Genomic DNA, 20,247 nt, shown 5'->3' on the forward strand with positions numbered 1-20,247 from the left:
TCAGTTCTTCGAAAAGTCCATGATTTCCTAGATAAATTAGTATTCAGGCAAGGGGAAGTCCCTAGCTGCTGAAGGCGGGTTTCTCTAAGAAATTGTTGTTGATTCTTGGAATTTAGTGGAAGTAGCCATGCCGTATTTGGGCTGCACAGGCTCAGTCAAAATATGGTAATGATTTCTATGCCTATATAAGGATCGAACAATCTATACCTATATAAGGGCATGAATCGGGAAAAATTACACTAGAGTCCTAGATTCATTTACAACACTGGAAGTTGCTCAATCAGGTTTTCAGCTATTTTTTGGGACATGCTCCACTCTCTTGAACACTATGGAATCCATTTGGTGTATTGCCAACCATATACATTTGGCACAATTACTGCTTGTGAATTTTTCAGCAGCATTTAGCTTGGTGGATCTATTATGTCCTCTGCAACAGACTCACTCACTAGCTTATTAGGAATAGTTGGCCTCAGTTTGGATTGGTTTATGTAATTTTATAACCAGCAGTCTCAGTGCAACCGAAGATTAATCCTCTGCCTCACGAGAGATGGACAGTGGGATCACTGAAGGTTCTCCTTTGTCTACTTGTATTTTCGATATATGGAAATGTATTTTTTAAATGTTTGTGTCTTTTATGACTCAAAAGTCGAAATAAAGACTAATTGAATTGAATTGATATATTTAGGTAAAGCCTCTGTTAAAAACTAATTAGGCAATGGGACCTATATTCACAATCGAGTGCACATAATACACAGGTCCCCATAGTGATCAATGGGGACAGTTCTCAATATGACAACTAATGCGCCTCGTTTCAAGCATTTGTTTGGTGAATTAATGTAAGTCATTTGCGACTTTATGGATCGAAGCCAGATATCTTAATCCCTGAATCTGAAATGCTGCTAACAAACCCGTGGTGGGGGGGAAAACATGTCGGCATCTTTTTAAGTATATCATCTAACTCACTCATAGGTACAGATGTGAGCTTTCTATAATCTCACAGGTGGATAAAGTAACTAAAACATCTTGTATTGTCGGTTAGTACTGAGTACAGTCATGTACGTTAGTCTCTTCCTCTGCCACATATTGTTGTTTGTTCCATTGTCAACTCACAGTTAGAGTATACTAATAACCTCTATTTGGAGATCTCCAAAATTTGTTAGTGAAAGTTACAGGTGGCACTGAATGTTGGTATCAAACTCATAACTGGGTCTCTGAGGGGGGATAAAGTTTCTGATGCCCAGCATGATCTCCACCAGCTTAAGGTGGAGAATCAGGTCTGTTCAAAATCATCGCCTGTTGCATCAACCTTAGTATAATCAGAGCCCACTCTACTTACTAGATGAACTACATTGTGTTTGCCATCAAAGAACCCTATGATCTTGACATATCTTGTTACAATCATGTGCCACTGCAGGAGGTTTGGGGTAGATATTGTTTCGCTTACTTGGCCGATAAGAACAGACGTTCATGCGTTGTAGGTCACTTCTTAAGACATATCTGTTTCTTTAGGTCATTGTTTATTTCTACCCCAACCAAGCAACTGCCATCTGAGTAACATGAGACATAACAGTTGTATAAGCCAAGGATAGACAATCAATCAATAATATTAAACTTGAATGTGTTTGCTAACTATTAGTACTCCTTTGAAATGAGACATAAAGAGCAGCAAAATGTAAACTATACAACAGAGCTTTACATGCTATAGCTGTACTTTTCACTCATATGATTATTATAATGAATAGATGAGAGGACCAGAAAAAACAGGATCCTCATGTGTGACACACCCAAGTACTTTCATGATTCTTACCCTCATTGATGGAAAAATATGGAGATGGAAAGATGAATTGGTAGCGGACCTTGGCACCCGCTGCTGAAACATTGGCCACATAGACGCTGTCGCCCAAATTCTCTATGGTTGTGACTGTCTGAGACTGGATCCTGGTTGAAATTAAAATGAAGGGACATTATAATCCTTCTAGAAACGTGAGTAATGTGTTCTAATGCATAAGGAATTCACTTGTTAAAACAGTTCGACCCAAATGATTGTGCAAGGGAAACACACACATAACAGCAGCTCTATCTTTGGGTGCTTTTCTGCTGTGTGATAACAAAATCTGCAAGTTATTTGCTGCTACATGGGGTGTACTGCTTAGAAAAGAATAGGCACATAACATTGTGCGACTTGTAGGAATGCTTTAGTTTCTGAGATACGAGCCTATAACCAGCTATCTCATAAATGGCTCTCTTAGAACCTTTACTCAACTCTGTTTATTACATTTTCTAAGGGGTACAAGAATGACACAAGCAGTAACCTGTGATAGTTTAGATGTACATAGGAATGCACAGTGGATCTAAGACCTTTTTAACCTAACAGGTCATCTGCTATGCATAAGTGAAAGGGTATATACAAAACATGGAGGGAGCAGATTTACAAGGTCTGGCGCATCTCTGCAAATCAGCAGGGATGCGCCCGATCACTTGCGAAACGCAAAACCACCCGTGCGCCATCACTGATGCACTGCATTTACAATGCGGCACGCTGTGGTGCATGGATGGGCAGATGCATGTCGCATCCCACGGCGTATGGGCGGCGCATTGCTGGAGTCGTGTTGCAAGCGGAACGCGGCTTCAGCCATGCTCAGGGGCGCCCTATGCCTAACATGCTACGTCACTCCTTACGCCTTCTTCAAGCAGGCACAGGGTTTTGACGCAGCATGGACATAAAAGTGACTCCGTGGGGCGTGGCCAAGATGGCGGCGGAGTAGGACGTGCGTTACAGTCCCTCCGGCGCCTTGTGTACTATAGCCTTGCATAGCACCCTCTTCGACACCTACCCGGACACGGATTCGGGTTGCCCGGTGCCCCGTTGCTGCCTGCCGAGGTCCGGTTCTCTGTTTAGTTCCGGCAGACCGCGGATCTAGGCCCAGCAGCGGGAAAGAGCAGGTTGGAGAGGGAGTGATCGCGGTACCCGGCTGCACTAACGAGCGGACCCCCCCGCACACTGGTGAGCGCTGTGACTCGGTCGGGGGGGTGCCCGAAGACCCCGATTGCTCTGCGGCCTCAGCAGAGAGGCCTGCGGAGGCGGCGCTGCCTGCTGGAAGCGGCGGACTCTGGCCCCCGGGATCCTGGGAACAAGGAGCCTACCGCCGCGGGAGCCTTGTGGCGGCGAAGCCAGGAGGAGCCTGGGCGGCGTGGACCGCCCGTGTTATGAGCTGCGGAGAGGCCTGTGAGCGGGCCCCATACCCCACCGACTGTGGGGAGTACGGTGCAGCCTGGGAAGCGGGGGCAGCGACTCCGGCGGCCTAGAGGAGGAGAAGCCATCGGAGCTGGACTGCGCCAGACCTGTATTGAGGCCCCAGGAAAGGTGAGGAGTGGAGCCGGGGAGCATAGCTAGCGGTCCGCATTGTCGGCGGACGGTGCAGGCCCGCTTCTGGGGAAGTGTGGTGAAGAGCAGTGTCTCTCTGCCTGTGGCTGCCCCTCTGGCTGGCTGGAACTTTGGGGGCCGGCGCACACCGGGAGATCTGGGGAAGAGAGAGTGCACCCCACGTGCGGAGCGTGAACCCTAGTGACGGGAGCACCCTGGCCTGTGGAGACACCGCCATATTGCTCCGCGCGGTGGTCCCCTAATGGACAATCTTGTTGAGCGGTGTCCTACGTAGAACAAAAGCGGTGAGACACAGCCGAGCCACGGGGTGCGATAGGGTGGACCCCTGAGCCTGGCCGGCAGCGGTTGCTGTTGACCCTCAGAGAGGGGGGGACATCGAGGTGAAGCTGGTCTGACTTACCCAGGGCCCCTTACGAGCGCCTCCGACCTGGCACGCGAGCGCAGGAGGTAGCGGGCTGGGGCGACTAGAGTTGGTAGCGCCTGGTCTACTGAGAGGAGCCTGGATTCTGGGCTTGGGGCTACACCAGCTGCTCCGATTCAGAAGACCCTCACTGCAGTGTGGAGCGAGGCAGGCACTAGACGAACGTGGCGACCTCCCCATACCTTTCTTCGTGATCTGGTGACCAGAGCGGGTAACGCCTGACCTATCGAGAGGGGCCTGGACACTGGGCTTGGGGTTGCACCGGCTGCTACGATTCTGAAGGCCTCTTTGCAGTGTGGAGCGAGGGAGGCAGTAGACGGACGTGGTGACCCCCCATACCGTATTCGAGATCTGGTTTTGGGTTTGAGCACCAGTCGTTATGGCGACAACCAGACTAAAAAAAGATAAGCCTGGGAAAGACGGGATGTCGAAGGGAGCGACGCAGCCTGCTTCGCCAGTCCCCGAAAAGTCCCTGAGACGGGGTGAGAATGAGGAACCCGCGACCAAGGCCTTCATGATTGAACTTTTTGCGGCCATTAAAGAAGACATATCGGAGCTGCGCTCCCAACTGGCTTCTGACCTGCGTGAGGTGAGGAGGGCCGTAGATGGAGTGGGGGAGCGTGTTGCAACGTTGGAAGAGCACGACGTGGGGACGGCGGAGGACATTCACCGACTTCAACAAGATGTAATTCGCCTGACGGAGCAGAACCTCGATCTGCAAGCCCATACCGAGGACTTGGAGAATAGGTCCCGTCAAAACAACATCCGGATTCGCTCAGTGCCTTGTAAAGGAGAGGGGTCGGACCTGCGGGAGTATGTGGAGGCACTCTTCAAACATATCTTGAATGAGGAGGACCTGCAAGCCATACGAATGGACAGAGTGCACCGTATTGGTTTACCGCGAGGCGCCAACGCACCTCCCCCTGATATATTAGTGTGTGTGCATGACTTTCAACTGAAGGAACGGATCCTCCGGAAAGGCACGTGACTTCGCTCCCCTTCAATTCCGGGATCATCGCCCCTTGTTATTTCAAGATCTGGTGGCCTCTACTCTGCAAAAACGGCGGGAATTCAAGCCTGTCACTGCATACCTACAAGAGCAAAAGGTGCCCTACTCCTGGGGGCACCCATTCCGTCTCATCTTCCGGTGGCAGAACAAGTTGGTCCAAGTGCGCTCTCTGGCAGTGGCATCGGACCTTCTGGGCTTGGAGCGGCCTGACTCCTCATCAGGAGACAGCGGCTCAGCTAACAGGCGACAATGACGCTCTGCAGAGTGGCAGAGAGTGGGCAAGCCTATGTCGGCGGGGAGGCCCGACCTAACAGCAAGTATGCAGGAGAGGGGTGCCGCTGTCGCTTCTGTGGCCCTGGTTACTGAAGCAGCAGCAGACGACGGTGAGGCGGCCTCATGAGACTGAGAGGGCCATTTGCAGGTGCCGGAGGGAGCTACCCCTACGAGGTAACACCTGTGCTTTTTGTCCATGCTCGTGAGGGAGGTCGATGTCATGAACTGGAGGGAAATTGACTGGTGCCATGTCCCCTTGTCCATGGGACTTGTCTTCTTCTGCTCTATGTATTATGTTTTTCTTTTTGGGGTGATGGAGGGGTGGGTGGGTGGGCTGAGGAGGTAGTGGTGGTAGCAGGTGATTGTTCAATTATGGCAGAGAGCTGATTCAGGAGTACTCGCGGGCGTGGTGGACCAGTGAAGGGGGGAGGGGGCGTGAGGGGCGGATGGGCCACACGGAGCGGGTTGGTATTGGTACGATCGGGCGGTCGCATGCTGCACCTAGGAGCTGGAGGGTGATGGAGGATGGCGGAGTCAGCCATTCGACCACTCAGTACAGATGGCTGGGGCAGGTGGCCCTTGTGGAGCAATGTCGAGGGGTCTTCCACTGATGCCACTAACTAAGGGGCTGAACTCTCCCCAGAAGCACCAAAAGATTTGGAAATATATCATTGATCATCAGTTAGGTGTAGTTGGCATTCAGGAGACCCACCTGGCCAAACCAGAAGACTCACGCCTTAAGCATAAACTGTTCCCGCTTATATATAGGTCCTCCGCCACCACGAAACAGAGGGTAGTGGCCCTTATGTTCCGCTCGACCCTACATTTCTAACCGATGGGAGTACAGAGTGACAAGGAGGGGCGCTGGGTTATGGTGAAGGGCCTCCTGCGGGGCAAACTCTGCACCTTCCTCGTGCTGTATGCACCTAACACTGGCCAAAATGTCTTCCTCCACACCCTTTTGGGGAAAGTCGTAGATTTTGCGGAAGGGCCACTGATCGTCATGGGGGACTTCAATCTGGTGTGGCAGAAGGATCTAAATAGCACTCACTCACAGAGATCTGACACGGGTACGTTTTCCCCTGACACGCAACAGAAGATTTCTGACATGGGCCTTTTTGATGCCTGGCGCTTCCTATACCCCCAATCTAGAGACTACACTTTCTTCTCCCACGTCCACCGCTCTCATTCTCGACTTGACCACTTCTTCCTGAGTCAGTCCCTCCGAGGGGACCTCCACGAGGCCAAGATCTTCCCACTGTCTGTTTCCGACCATAGCCTGCTCGCGGTGGGCCTTCATTGGGGCGCGAAGAGTAAGGACAGCCCTAGGTGGTATTTCCCGCCTTCCCTGGTTCGGGACAAGTCCTCCTGTAACACTCTGCGAGGACTTATATCCGAGTTTTTTGCGCTTAATGACTCGGGGGACACCTTGGTCTTGACCACATGGGATGCCTTTAAGGCGTGTTTTCGCAGCCACTGCATGGCCCTGAATGCTGCTCTTAATAGGCAACGTGGTCAGGAAAGAGAGCAGCTAGAGGAGGAGCTCTCCACACTAGAGAAAACGCATAAAGAGAACCCCTCCAGATTGGCGTTGCGGCAGCTAACGGCCATCAGAGGTAAACTCCGGGCTCACTATAATAATAGGGCCGAATACACCCTGCTAAAACTACGGTGTCTATCCTACTCCCAGGGCAACAAGGTAGGGAGACATCTTGCCAGGCAGCTTCGGGACAAGAGGGAGCGGGAATACATTGGGGGGATCCGTGACACTCGGGGGGGATTGACACATCAGGACGAGGCAAAGGTTGAGCTCTTTGGGGCCTTCTACAAGAACCTTTATGCAGGGGATAGCCTTGACTCTACTGTGCAAAACGACTATCTACAGGAATAGCACTGCCCCAGGTATCAGCAGAATGGATGAGGCGCTCTCAGCCCCCCTCACCAGGGAAGAGGTGCTAGCTGCCACTAAGGCTTTAAAACCCCACAAGGCCCCGGGGGCGGATGGGTACACGGCCGGCTGTTCAACAGCATGGGGGAAGAGGGTGAGACTTCGAGCACGATGGCTGAGGTACTGATATCTATCATACCCAAACCCGGGAAAGACCCTAGTAAATGTGCCTCCTATAGGCCGATTGCCCTCTTGAATTTGGATGCGAAGCTCTACTCCTCTATCATTGCCCAGCGGCTCAACGACTTGATTCCAGCACTCATAAACCCTGACCAGTCAGGGTTCATCAAGGGACGCCAGACCCATGATAACACACGGCGGGTGATACATCTGATTGAAAAGGCCAAAAGTTTAAAATCCCAGTAGTTCTGGTGGGACTGGACGCCGAGAAGGCGTTTGACAGGGTGGACTGGGGGTTCCTGTTTTGCACACTGGCTGCCTTCGGCTTGTTCTCCAAATTTTTAACAATGATTCGGGTGAATTACCTCTCCCCCAGATCCAGAGTGGCGGTGAATGGCCACCAGTCTTCCTTTTTTGAGCATTCACGGGGCACTAGGCAGGGGTGTCCACTGTCGCCTCTCCTTTTTCCCTTAGCATAGAACCGCTGGCAATAGAGGTGAGAGCCAACCCCGAAATTCGTGACCTACCCTTCGCGGGGGAGTCTCATAAGATTACTCTTTTTGCGGACGATGTCCTCCTCTCCCTCTCTGATCCGGCCCACTCCCTTCCTCACGTACAAGCAGCACTGGAGCGCTTTGAAGCGGTGGCGGGGTTCAAAACTAATTATGACAAATCTTACGTCCTTAACCTCACACTCCCCCAGTCCGAAGTTCTCCATCTCAAGTTGCTAACACCTCTTCCGTGGGTTGATTCCTCTATTCAATACCTGGGGATCCAATGGACCCCCACGTTGGGGAAACTTTACTCTGCCAACTTCCCTCCGCTCCTAGCTAAGATCCAGGCCGACCTGGCCCGATGGAAGCCCATGTTTATTTCATGGCTGGGGAGGATTCACGCAGTTAAAATGTCCCTTCTTCCCAAGCTACTGTACCTGTTCCAGGCCCTTCCTATTGACCTAGACGGGGAATTCTTCCGGCGGGTGAAGTCTATGATGCTGCGCTTTATCTGGCAGGGGGGTCGGGCGCTCTTCTCCTTCGCCATCCTACGCAGACCGAGGAAAGAGGGAGGCGTAGGGTTGCCTGATATCCACTTGTATTATAAAGCTGCACAACTACGTATATTAGTAGAGTGGTCACAACAAGAGTCAGAAAAACATTGGATGCACATGGAGAGGAGCGTTGCAGGGAGAACGATCTGGGATTTGGTGTGGAAGCCCAAGAACGACAGACCCAAGAATGCCTATATCAGTACCCCCACTAGCACCACCATGAAGGTTTGGGATTCAGTCTCCAGAGATGACAGGTGGTCCACCTTCCTCTCCCCTTCACGCCCATACACCTAAACCCCGCCTTCCCCCCGCGTTGGCCGGGGGCCCCTTTGGGGCTTGGAAGGAGGGCGGTTGCTTAGCACTCACACACCTATTTCACAACTTTGACCCACTCACCTTTGACAGCTGTAGAAGGGATTACGGGGTCCAGGAGAATGAACGATACCACCACGCTCAACTACTTCACTGGGCGCTCTCCCCCCAGGTGAGAGAGGCGGCACTCGGCCTCTCACGAAGTTCGAAGCCTTCCTGACCAAGACTTCCTCCATGAAAGGTGTCATCACTTTCCTATATGGGTTCCTACTTTCCACTGCAACTGCCCCTAGGCCTCGATATATGACCATGTGGGAGGGGGTCCTTCAACAGGACATTTCAGACGCCGAGTGGACACACTTATGGTCAGACATTGCCAAGTTTAATCATTCAGTGGAGCTTAGGGAGGCACACATGAAAACCATGATGGATTGGTACCTACACCCCGCCAAGTTGAAATTGATCTTCCCTGACACTTCCGACAGATGTTGGAGGGGATGTGGGCTCTTAGGGGATTTCCAGCACATTTGGTGGGACTGCTCCATTATCCACCCTTTCTGGGAGGAAATTCTCGCCTAAATTAAAGATATGTTGGGATACCCCATACCTACTTCAATGGCCTCTACCCTGCTGGGTCTCCGTGATCCTTGTATCGAACATCAGACTAGGGCGGACAAGAGGATCATGTGGCTCAGCATCGGAGCGGCCAAGCTTACCCTGGCCGCAGCATGGAAGAAAAAGGATGCACCGGACACCTCTCTTTGGCACTCGCGACTGTGGAAATTGTTGAGTATGGAGAGGATGGCTGATATTTTTTGGGACGACTTTAAGAACTTTGAGTTCCGCTGGGGCCCACTGGTCGCTTTCCTCTCCAAGGGCCTACCATCCGTAGTGTGTCCCCCTAGCGTTCGAGGCCTCCACTTGTTTCAACTGTGAATCTCTGCCACTGCAAGTCTGGTCCCCTGTCCTTCGTATGCTGCTACCACCACTGGGGAGGGAGGAGGAGGGGGGGCTTGTTCGTACTTTGTATTTCAGTATGACATCCCTCATATTGTTCATTTAAGTCACTGCATGCCAAGGCACTTGCCCGCGGAAGGTTCCGATAGAATTAATGTAGGATAACTGTGGTCAGATCAGCCCGGGAGGCCTGGGCGCTCGATTGCATTGCTGTGAACTCACGCACCCGGGACTTTCAGCTACCCTCCGCCTACAATGCAGGCCGGATGGTGCCCCCAATGCATGTCTGGGTTGGCACCTCCGGGGGAACTACTCTATCTGCTAGAGGCTTGACCGCAGGGAATTTCTCCAGTTTATCATGCTATTCTCGGGCTGCTTCTTATGCTACCCCCTGCGTGGGGCGATGTGCGGGATTGTCGCATGTTCTTTTGTGTTCAAACAAACAAAAAATGTCAATAAAAATACCTTTGACAAAAAAAAGTGACTCCGTGAAATCTTGTAGATTTCACTGCGTCACTTTTGTGAAGCGCTCCTGCGACGGAACCCCCACCCTGCGCCAGATCTGCCTAGATGCGTCACATTGTAAATAAGGCGCAACGAGGCGCATGGTTTACGCCTCCGCTGCGTCACAGAAGTGAAGCAACGGCTGCGTAAATGTGTCGCATGGGGCTTGTAAATCTGTCCCGGAATTGCAATCGCAGTGCTTCCTTGAGCTGGTCTAAAGAAGGAAGTTAGAAGATTCAGGGTTTCATTCACAAAGGGCCTCCACAGTCGTGGGGGAATCTCCTCACTTGGGGCAGAATCTCTCAAGGAGAATTCTCATTGCGGAGACTTCCCCATGACAGCGGAGCATCCTCCACGAGTCAAGAAGTCCTTTGTGAATCAGGCCCCCAGTATCTTAACATTATGTGGAGTATCGTAGTTGTCTACAATACAACCCATAAATAAGATGTAACCTGGCGGTTATAGCTGTACTCCTGTGATGTCATAACGTAAAAGGTGTTACTTTAAGGAGAGCGTGTGTGATTACATTTGTATTCAGTTGACAAAATGTTCCTTTGCATTTCAAAAACTTTAACAGGATACAGGATATAAGAAAATATTTGCAAATTTTCTCTTTCGATTATCTCTGAACGATATTAACGAAGACACTATTTCTGACACTGTGTCTGACATATTACTGGACCATCAAACACTTCAAAAACAGAAAACATACTATTTTTACTTACGTGAAATTCAGTTGGTGCTTTTGCGAAGGTAAAACTGAGACTGTGAGGGATCCAGTACAATTTTCTCCAAACTGGTCTGACACGACAATAGTGAAGATAAAATTCTGAAAGTTATAAAAAAGAAGAATGTAAACCTAATGTATTATTATAGACTAAGTAAGGTAAACAGCATCAAAATAAAGCAACATTGTGGATACATTTTATTTTTAACATTGCACAAACCAGACCTAGAAGGGTAGCAGGGTGCTTTACAAAGTAAAGTAGTGTAGTGCTTTATGTGGTACAGGAAGAAGCAGTGAGAGTAAGACATAGAGTTTCACACCAACAGTGTAACCATAGGATAACAATATTGGGTTCAATTAAGAATTTCATCAGGAACATTGCTTTCATCAGAGGAGAGACTAGAAGGAACTCGGCTTTCTGGGGGCTCAACTTTAGATGATGGAAAGACATCTATGACTGAAGATTGCCAATGGTCTTTGCAAGATTGGCCTTGTCCTTCAACAAAAAGACCTTAAAATGTAGCAGTGTGTCATCTGCATGCAGCTGAAAGGAGATATTCAATTTTCTCAGGAAAGAGACAAGTCATTCCAGTGTCAGATTACAACCACTGGGGAGATGATCGAACCTTGTTGTACTCCTTGATAACGAGGCAAGAGCTGGGGAGAGAGCTTGACAAATTACTTTCTGTGAGCAGTTAATGAGATATGATTCAAACCATCACAGAACTGTGCCACTCATCACCATCTGTTTTTCTAGGATTTTTAGAAGGATTTAGAACGATGGCTATGTCAAATGCTGTGGATGGGGCAAGAAGTATGAGGGTGCAAGATTTCCAATTGTCAAAGATGTGTAGAGTGTTACTACTACTTGTAACATTGCAGTCTCTGTTCCACATCCAGCTCTAAAGCCCACCGAAGGCCTTTCTAAGACATAATTTTCTTCAGTGTGCTTTTTAGCTCATTTGCTTCACAACCCATAAGCACTTTTGCTAGAACTTAGATTTTGAATTTAGATACAGGGTGGAAGTTTTTAGGTCAGCAGATTCCATAACTTTCTTTCTAAAATGAGGAGTAACCTGTCCAGTTTTGAGGCAGTTAACTATGCCTTGACTCAAAAAGTAATTGATCACATAAGTGAAGTACGGGGTGAGGGATGCACTTAGGTCTTTCACAATCTTTGTCAGGGTAGGGTCAGTGAAGTGAGAGGATTGCCTTATAGCTCAGAAAGTGCTTCTCAGATCAGCTTCCATTACCACATCAAAAGAGGTCAATTTAGATGTGGATTTTTCTGCATAACTCCCACCTGATGTAGGATGTTTTGCGGAAGAGCGAGAACACTCACATTTATTTTTTCCATCAAAGAAGTAGGAGAACCGTTTGAGATATCAAGAGAGGCCATGAGGTTAGTGGACTTGTTGACAATGTCAAAAAGCTTCCTAGACTGACTTTTAGCAATGATTTCCATTCTGAAGACAACTGATTTGGCCTTAGAGATATGATGTTTGTATTCTTGCCACTGATTTCCAAACTTTTCTAGAGTACGCTTTGTTCCCTTTTGTCCCCATGTGCATTCCATCACTATATGAACTTTTCGTTTTTCAACACGTTTCTTTTTAAACCATTTTATGGAATTGTGTTTTACAGTTTTAGTTTTAACAGGGCAAGTGCAGTGGGAACCTCTGTCATGAATATGTTGTATTTTTGCTTCAGATTAATCTGGGGAGTCCATTAGTTTTAAAGCAATTTTGATTTGTAGGAGAAAATCTCTTTGCAATCCCTGACTCAAAACCTCTTTTGTTTTGTTTGTCCATAGATGAACGTTTTTCAGCATAACAGAAAAAAATGTGCAAGAAGTAGTCAGACCAATCCACAGGAATAGCGGTTAGACTCTGGGTGAGGCTTTTTTTGCAGATTAGGTCAGATGTGGCTGTAAAAGAGAGTTGTTTGAGGTCATTGTTGAGCAGAAAATGGGTAATTTTGATACAGCAGTTGCAATCATATCCCCTCAATAAATTGAAGTTCCCAAGAATATGTTATCAGAGCTAGAACTGGATATTTCTGCTATGAATTTCATTTGTTGTTGGGGAAGAGAAGGTTTTCACCAGGTGGATGGTAAATGATGTGTTTCGATTCTGATGCATTTATTTCAAGGGAAAACCATTCAAAAGAGGATAATTTACCTATTTTAAGCTTATGTATTGTATTGAAGATCTATGGATAACTACAACCCCTCTTCAAAGTGCTGCCTCCTTATTTAGATGAATGATTGTACTTCAAAGGTTATTAGGAGGTCAAGTACTGGCTGCACAGAGTTAGCCAAGTTTCTTTCAGGCATACTAAGTCTAAGTTATATGACTGGATCACTTCTATGATTACAAGTCAATGTTTGCTACAGCTCTTTAGTTGTGTAGCAAACATTTGAAGGAATAATTATCAATTCTAGTAATAGGGGGTAAAGGAATTCACAACCTGAATGAGGCTGCAGGTGTTAACATTGTTTCTGTTAGGTCTTAAAATATGGCATCTGTCACTTTTGAATCCATTGATTGAGAGGAACATATAAGACTAATGTGATGTTAAGATGCAACATTCTTGTGTCGGGTTGTCATGGGAAAAGGATATTTGCCAAAAACTACCATTAGATAAAATAGAAGCTGCTTCGAGGTGTGTGTAACTCAACTCATGGTTATATCTTCACACTTCAAGACTGAAGAGTAAGGAAGACGGTAGGTATGAGCTCTCTCTCTCGGTAGTGAGAAAGGAGTGTAAAAATCAGAGATTGTGTAAGGGCAAGAATAGATAGAGAATGTGGAGGGATGATAAGTAAGAGACAAGAGCAAAGAAGGCAATGGGCAAATCAGGAGATGTAAGCAAAAATTGGTGGTGGCAGTCATTTGTCAAGGACTAGGTCAGTTGAGTGCTCTTCTTTGTTGCCCTTAATAACGCCGCCTCCTCCCAATAGCCACAGTGCCACTTTACATAGAATCGTATACAAGAAAGGTGTCAAATGTGTCCTTAAAAAACACAAAGAGTAAAAGCATCACTGGCAATCTTGTAGCTCCTGATAAGATATGAAGATAAACACAGAGTGATCATCAAAGCACGAAACTGCCTGTGACATCAAGGAGAAAAGAGCCACGCATAGTATTTAGAAGCAGAATCCAGTAGAAGTTCAAACTGTTAAACGAAAAAATCTCGAATAAAAATAGTTTCAAAGAGGCAAAGGAAATTATTTTGTAGCTGTTTGGACCTGATTTGGTCAATCTTTCGAAAAGAGAGGGCTAAGAGAGAAAGAAGATTGTATGCTCTTTGGGTGTTGGCCTCAAGTAGGAGAGGATACAGTGGGGATTATAACCATGATTCTTACAATCTTCCTCAACTTAAACATGGGTAGTGATAATATTACAGTTACATAGTCCAAGTGCAGTTGCCTTCCTACATTGATGGGCCATAACAAGTAAGCTATGGCTTTCTTTTTAGTTGTAGATTCTGATTTGTGTTTGAGGACTTTTTTGTCAGGATTGCAAGTGAATTCAGACTTTGATGCTATCCCCACTCCTTTGTCTTTCAGTCACATTAGATCTGTAATGAACTCCGGATTCCGAAGTGACTGTACAGGGGGAAAAAGGGGAAGATAAATGAAACACTCCATAAACATCTCAGCCTTCTTTTTTAGTTTAAAAGCTTTATTGAATCAACAAGATATAAAAACAACAAGTTGACATCAGGAGGAAAAAATATGAGTAATAGATATTCAACTATTGATGTCAACAAGATAAAACCAAGCATTTTCTAATTTTTGAGGGGGGGGAAAGGGAAGAAGGGAAGGAAAGAAGGGGGAGAGATAAACTATGCTAAAACAACAATCATATATATAAGTAAGTATAAAATAAACAAATATCGGTATAGAAAAGCAAAAACGATTGCACAATAATTAAAAACATACTGGTAATTATAATATATGTGAAAAACCTAAACTGTGAAATTTAAGGAACGAAACTGCGGACAGAAGTACACATGTTCAAGGGGGCTTAAAGTTGTCAGAGGAGAGTGGAGTATATTGTTTGTTGACAGAGTGATCCAAATACAAAGTAAGGGGTAGCCAATAAAGCTCTACATTGCGAGGAGGTTTGCAAGAGGCAGCAAAAGCAACATCAAGTCTGTGGGAATTACAAAGAAGATTCCACCAACCACGCATGGAGAGATTGGTAAGGGACTTCCAATTGGAGGCAATGTGTTGAAAAGCATAGGCTAGCATGAGATCAAGGAGACCCAATGAGTGTGGAGAAATAGCCAAAGAGTCTGAAAGACTTCCTAAAAATATAAGGGAATTGGAAAAGGGAATAGAGAGTGTAAAGATACGTGAAATGCGGGACCAAACTTGTTTCCAGAAGACTTGAACAGGGGGACAAAGGAAGAAAAGATGAAAGAGATCAGCTTCAGGAGTATTACATGTCCAACAGTTAGAGGTAGAAGAAGAAAGAAATCGAGATAGGGAAAGAGGAGAAAGATAGAGTCTATGATAGAAGAAAAAGAGGGACTGAGTAAGGGAAGCAGAACGAGAGGTCTTCAAAGTTTTAGTCCATAGTCTATCCCAGAGAGAGATAGGCCAAGAACAAGCCAACTCTTTCTCCCAGGATAATTCTATCTTAGATTTGGGGCGGTCAGGATTAGGAGCAGAAAAGAAACGGTAGATAAGAGAGGCCTTAGGAACAGTAGAAAGTATGGAGAGAAGAGATGAAGAGGGGGGAGGGACCTCCGAAGAAGGGAGAGAATAATAGCGATCCAGGACAATTTCCATAAGTGTATAATATTTCTGTGCGAATGAACGAGGGCAATGAAACTTCAACTGGAATTGAGGAAAGGAGCAAGGTGAAGAGCCATCAAAGAGATGATGAACCCAAATAATACCTTTTGATCTCCAAGAGGACCAGGAGATGGGTCGATTATGAAAAAGGATAATGGGGAAAGTAAGGGTTTCAGAAGAGAGGAAGTATATTTGAACAGAGGAGGGATAGTATAAGGAGAATTGGAAGTAAAGCGAGGAACCTCTTGAAATGAAAAAGGTAATAATAAAGAGCGTTCAACATGAAGCCAAAGAGGAGAAAAAGGGGATAATTCTGAGGAGAGCCATCGGGAAGCTTGACGAAGAGAGAAGGATTTATGGTAAAGTTGAAAATTTGGAAAATTAAGTCCTCCATTCGATTTGGGTTTGCGAAGGTTCGCCAAAGATATAAGAGGTTTTTTCTGTTTCCACAGAAATTTGGAAATAATAGAATCAATGCGATGAAAGTAAATGGCTGGGATGTGGACAGGAAGCATAGAAAGTAAATAGGTAAAAATAGGTGCAATCATCATCTTGACAGAGTCAAGACGACCCCACCAGGAAAGGAAGAGGGGGTTCCAAGAAGAGAGTAAACTTTCAATTCTGGAAAAGACTGCATTCATATTGAGTTTGACAGAAGAGAAAATAGAGTTAGTAAAAAGAACCCCAAGATACTTTATCTTATGACTATTCCAAGCGAAGCCTGTGGAGGTAAAGAAGTGTGGGAGACAATATTTATTTAAGGGAAGAATTTCGGTCTTGTCGGAGTTGATTTTATATCCTGAGACAAAAGAGAACTTCTCAAACTCAGCTAATAAAGAGGGGACGGAAGAAATTGGATCGAAAATAAATAAAAGAATATCATCTGCATAAGCAGATAACTTGAGTTGATGTTCTCCATATGGAAAACCAGAAATCGAGGAATTGTTACGAATAGAGGAGAGAAAGGGTTCAAGAGCTAAAATACAAAGAAGTGGGGATAGAGGACACCCATGACGGACTCCACGTTGTAGTGTGAAAGAGGAAGTGAGCTGACCATTCACTAAAACTGAAGCCTTGGGAGTAGATTGGATTAAAGAAATAAATGAGATGAACTTGGGACCAAAACCATGCCATTTTAGGGAAGCAAGTAGGAAAGACCAATCAACTCTGTCAAAGGCTTTTTCAGCATCCACAGAGATGGCGGCCAGGGGGATAGAAAGAGAAGAAGCTTTATTTAAAACATTGAGAAACAATCTGGAATTATCCGACGTGAGACGACCTTTAACAAATCCACATTGTTCTTTACCAATAAGGGATGCCATAAAGGGGTCAAGACGGAGGGCTAACAATTTAGCATACAATTTATAATCTACATTAACCAAAGAGATAGGGCGATAATTTTTACAGAATTTCGGATCACGACCTTCCTTAGGGATAAGACAAATAGCGGCATCTTGAAAGGAACCTTGGGCAAGACCAGTAGAGCAGAAAGACTGAAATAGAGAGAGAAGTTGGGGCAAAAGAAGGTCAGAGAAGTGTAAATAAAATTCAACCGGAAAACCATCGGGACCTGGAGTTTTTGCTTTGGTGAGGGAAGATAATGCAGTGGAAATTTCCTGTAGAGTAAAAACATCTCAGCCATCTAATGTAAGGAGAATAGGCTGATGGATGGCGTGAAGCACGGACTCTCGATCTGCAATAGACTGACTGGGGACTCTTATAATTCTGTAAGACAAGGTAACATAAATTTAATTAGAACATTGGAATGTTGGGGGCTCCACTGAAAACAATGGAGTGCTTCGGCTTTATAATGGCTGGTATAAGCCTGGATCTCCAACATTCCAATGTTTCTTTGTTCACTGCTCTGGCTATGGACAAAGCTCTGGCTGTGAACAAAGGCTTCAGGGAACCTGAGGGGGATTCAAATCCCCTCACGCTCCCATAAGGCTTTGGTTTTTTTTGTTAGAACATTCTGCCCTCTAGTGGCAGAATGTTCTAATAGCCTTATAGCCCTTCGTAGCTGGGCTATACAGGCTATTAAAGTCCCAGGGCCTTTAATAGCCGGTATAGCCCTTTACGGCGGGCTATAAGGCTATAGTATACTTGTGAATAACAGAATGCAATGTCTGGTGCGCACCAGAAGAATGGCTTCCCAGAGGATGTATGCGGAGAGGCCGTGACCAGCCCCCACGGCCAGCATTCAGTCAGGGAACCAAATACAAATGTCCACCTCCAATAATAGAAACTGCATGAGCCAGGTTGATTTGAAGTCTTCGAAGCTGGAGCAGGAATTCAGGAATATCAGCGAGCAAAGCTAACTATCTGTAGAAGGAAGGGTTAACCTGAGCTGCCCTAACCACTCTAGGGATCTGAAAGAGAGTAACACAAAAGAGAACATAAACATTCCAAACTATGGGACAGGAAGAGAAAGCCCTTCTCTCTCTTGCCAGGCAAAGTGTAATGCTGTGACTGGTGCATACATCTTCCAAGCTATTACTGACCTGGAAGTGTGCAGAACATTCAGGCTTGTTCCAGAATATTTCAAGTTTTCCAAAATTGCTTGGCTCTTTTGAAGGTTCTTTCTCTTTCTACCTTGCCCTGGAGTGCTGATCTGTGTTACCCTGTGACACCACCCTTCTTCACTTCCCCAGCTGCCACTGGGCTGTCTGCCGCAGTCTCCAAGGCCAACCCATAGCAAGCTTGTATCATTGAGTCTAAGAAATATGACCAGGTCTCAGCAACACTGGACATGATGCCCATCAAGCACACACTCCAAGAATCCTGACATTGTTTTCCCTTCTAGTTTTTATATTGTTAGCATTTTGTTACTGAATTTGGTTTAGATGGATACACTCATCATGTACATCTTCATTCTGTTTCTACAACAGCCAAGAGGCATCGGATCTAATGATTACTGCTTCCAGGAGATTATTTATGGCCTGTTACCAATTGTTACTTGGTGTCATGTCTAGCCTGTAGAGTGTGGAGGTAGTTGAAACCAAGGATTTGCATTCAATGGAGCTGCAGTGGAATGAAGAGGCAAGGATGTTTAGGACCTCATAGAGACTGTGCAATTGTTATTGTACAGTATTGTAAATTGAGTAATATGGATCTAATTTTATCAACTTTGCTGGAAATTTGTGATGTGATTTTATGGGTTTTTTGGAATCCGAATAAAGTTGAACTTGACTTGACTTGACTTGACTGTGCAATCATGTAAAGCCTCTCCTAATTTAACAAGGGCTTCTTGACCTGATTGTTTATCTGTTGAGTACTACATTTAGGGAAAGGAAGCAATTGCCTCAATTTTGATGGACATCTTTTGTGAAGCCACATTCATTGGATCATACACCCTCCCTTCAGCAAATGAATAAACTAATGTATTGATCTCGCCAAAAAACGATAATGGGACGCAATGTGAATTCCTAAGATCAATTAGACCGACGAAATATAAAAAAACAACAATTTATGATTGAAAGTACTGGTAAAAAGCCTGTCTAGGCTTATTGAGCAGTTTGCTCATTGTGACCAAAATGGTTCTGTTAGGAGTAGATTCACCAATAGTAACATCAGATGAATAGTTAATGGATTATCGAATATTGTCATTGCTGTGTGATGTATTGATTACCATAGACATTGTGAAGGCTTGTGATACCTATTGGTTTCCCTTGGGTGACATTTGCCACTTTTGGGACGGATCTAAAACATCCTTGTCAGAACCTGTGGTTATGAAGCCATCATCAAAAACAGCCATTTCTGCCAACCCAGATAGGAAGTAAAGTGAAGAAATGGTTGCAAATGTGGAACATGCCAAGGATGTAGGAAAGCAAGAGATGAGACAAACGATCTTATACAATTAGTAATTTGCGCCATTGATTACAGGTAGTTGCACCAGCACTCATTTTTTTGTGGCTAAGAATTTGTTTCTCCTCATCAGACTTTGACTCAGAGCAAGACATAGACATGCAGAAATGGAAGAAATAAGAGATAGGTAGAAACACGGTGGCAAAGGTGGAAAACAGCGATGACAAAGTACCTGCAAGAGTGACACAAAGATTCAAGAAGGATAGGGAGGTGGAAGAAAGAGGCATGATGTGGTTCTGAAAATCTGGATTCATATAATAGTTCTGGACTCGAGAATTAAAACTTCGTCGAAACATGACGAATTTGGTATCAAAAGACCGAGAATGACGAGTACATCATGTACATGTATTTTCAGCATATTCGAGTGACGATTTCACCTCGAAATCGTCACTTACATTCTGAACCCTTGGCTTCCATTTATGTGTTGCCCTTTACATAGGCCTTAATCCAGCTGAATTCGATTCCACAAGGACACATACTCCTTAAATCGACTTTTCCATGACCTGTACAAGTTGGAACCATTGCCCCAGGCCGAACTCGTTAAGCCAGTTCCCCTCCCAGTGGCCGAGCAAGATAGCATCTAGGCTCAACAAACCATAAAACCATTTCAGCGCGCACACCTGCCATATCTCGCTCACATCTATCTCCACTCTTTTGCTTCACTTACTTTATGGTGGGAAGGTGCCCGTTTTTATTAGGGGTCCATGATATCTGATGAAATGTTGGGCCTTGCCAAATGATTTGTTGTAGGCAGCACGAAGTGAAATATGGACATGTCATCATGACTCTGCTTTTTCTTTGTACTAAAAATATGTTAACGATTTACTTTACAACCAAGAATGTTTTGCCTGAAGCCTAAAATTGTGTATAAG

General features: G+C 45.8%; 1 protein-coding gene across 5 annotated transcripts in view; it reads right to left on the reverse strand.

Annotated features, from left to right (window-relative positions):
* LOC144782081 (cadherin-related family member 4-like) overlaps nucleotides 1-20,247 on the reverse strand; it is a 359,291-nt gene that overhangs the window by 148,424 nt on the left and 190,620 nt on the right. For all 5 annotated transcript variants that reach the window (XR_013601103.1, XM_078661234.1, XM_078661232.1 and 2 more), the window contains exons 7-8: nucleotides 10,703-10,806; nucleotides 1,808-1,938 (exon numbers count right to left, since the gene is read on the reverse strand). Coding sequence is in view for 4 of the 5 variants with exons in the window: in XM_078661234.1 (XP_078517360.1) it covers nucleotides 1,808-1,938; nucleotides 10,703-10,806 (235 nt within the window). In the remaining variant the exon portion in view is untranslated. The remainder of the gene's footprint in view (nucleotides 1-1,807; nucleotides 1,939-10,702; nucleotides 10,807-20,247) is intronic.

Source organism: Lissotriton helveticus, chromosome 9, assembly GCF_964261635.1.
Source record: "Lissotriton helveticus chromosome 9, aLisHel1.1, whole genome shotgun sequence".
NCBI classification, from domain to species: Eukaryota; Metazoa; Chordata; class Amphibia; order Caudata; family Salamandridae; genus Lissotriton; species Lissotriton helveticus.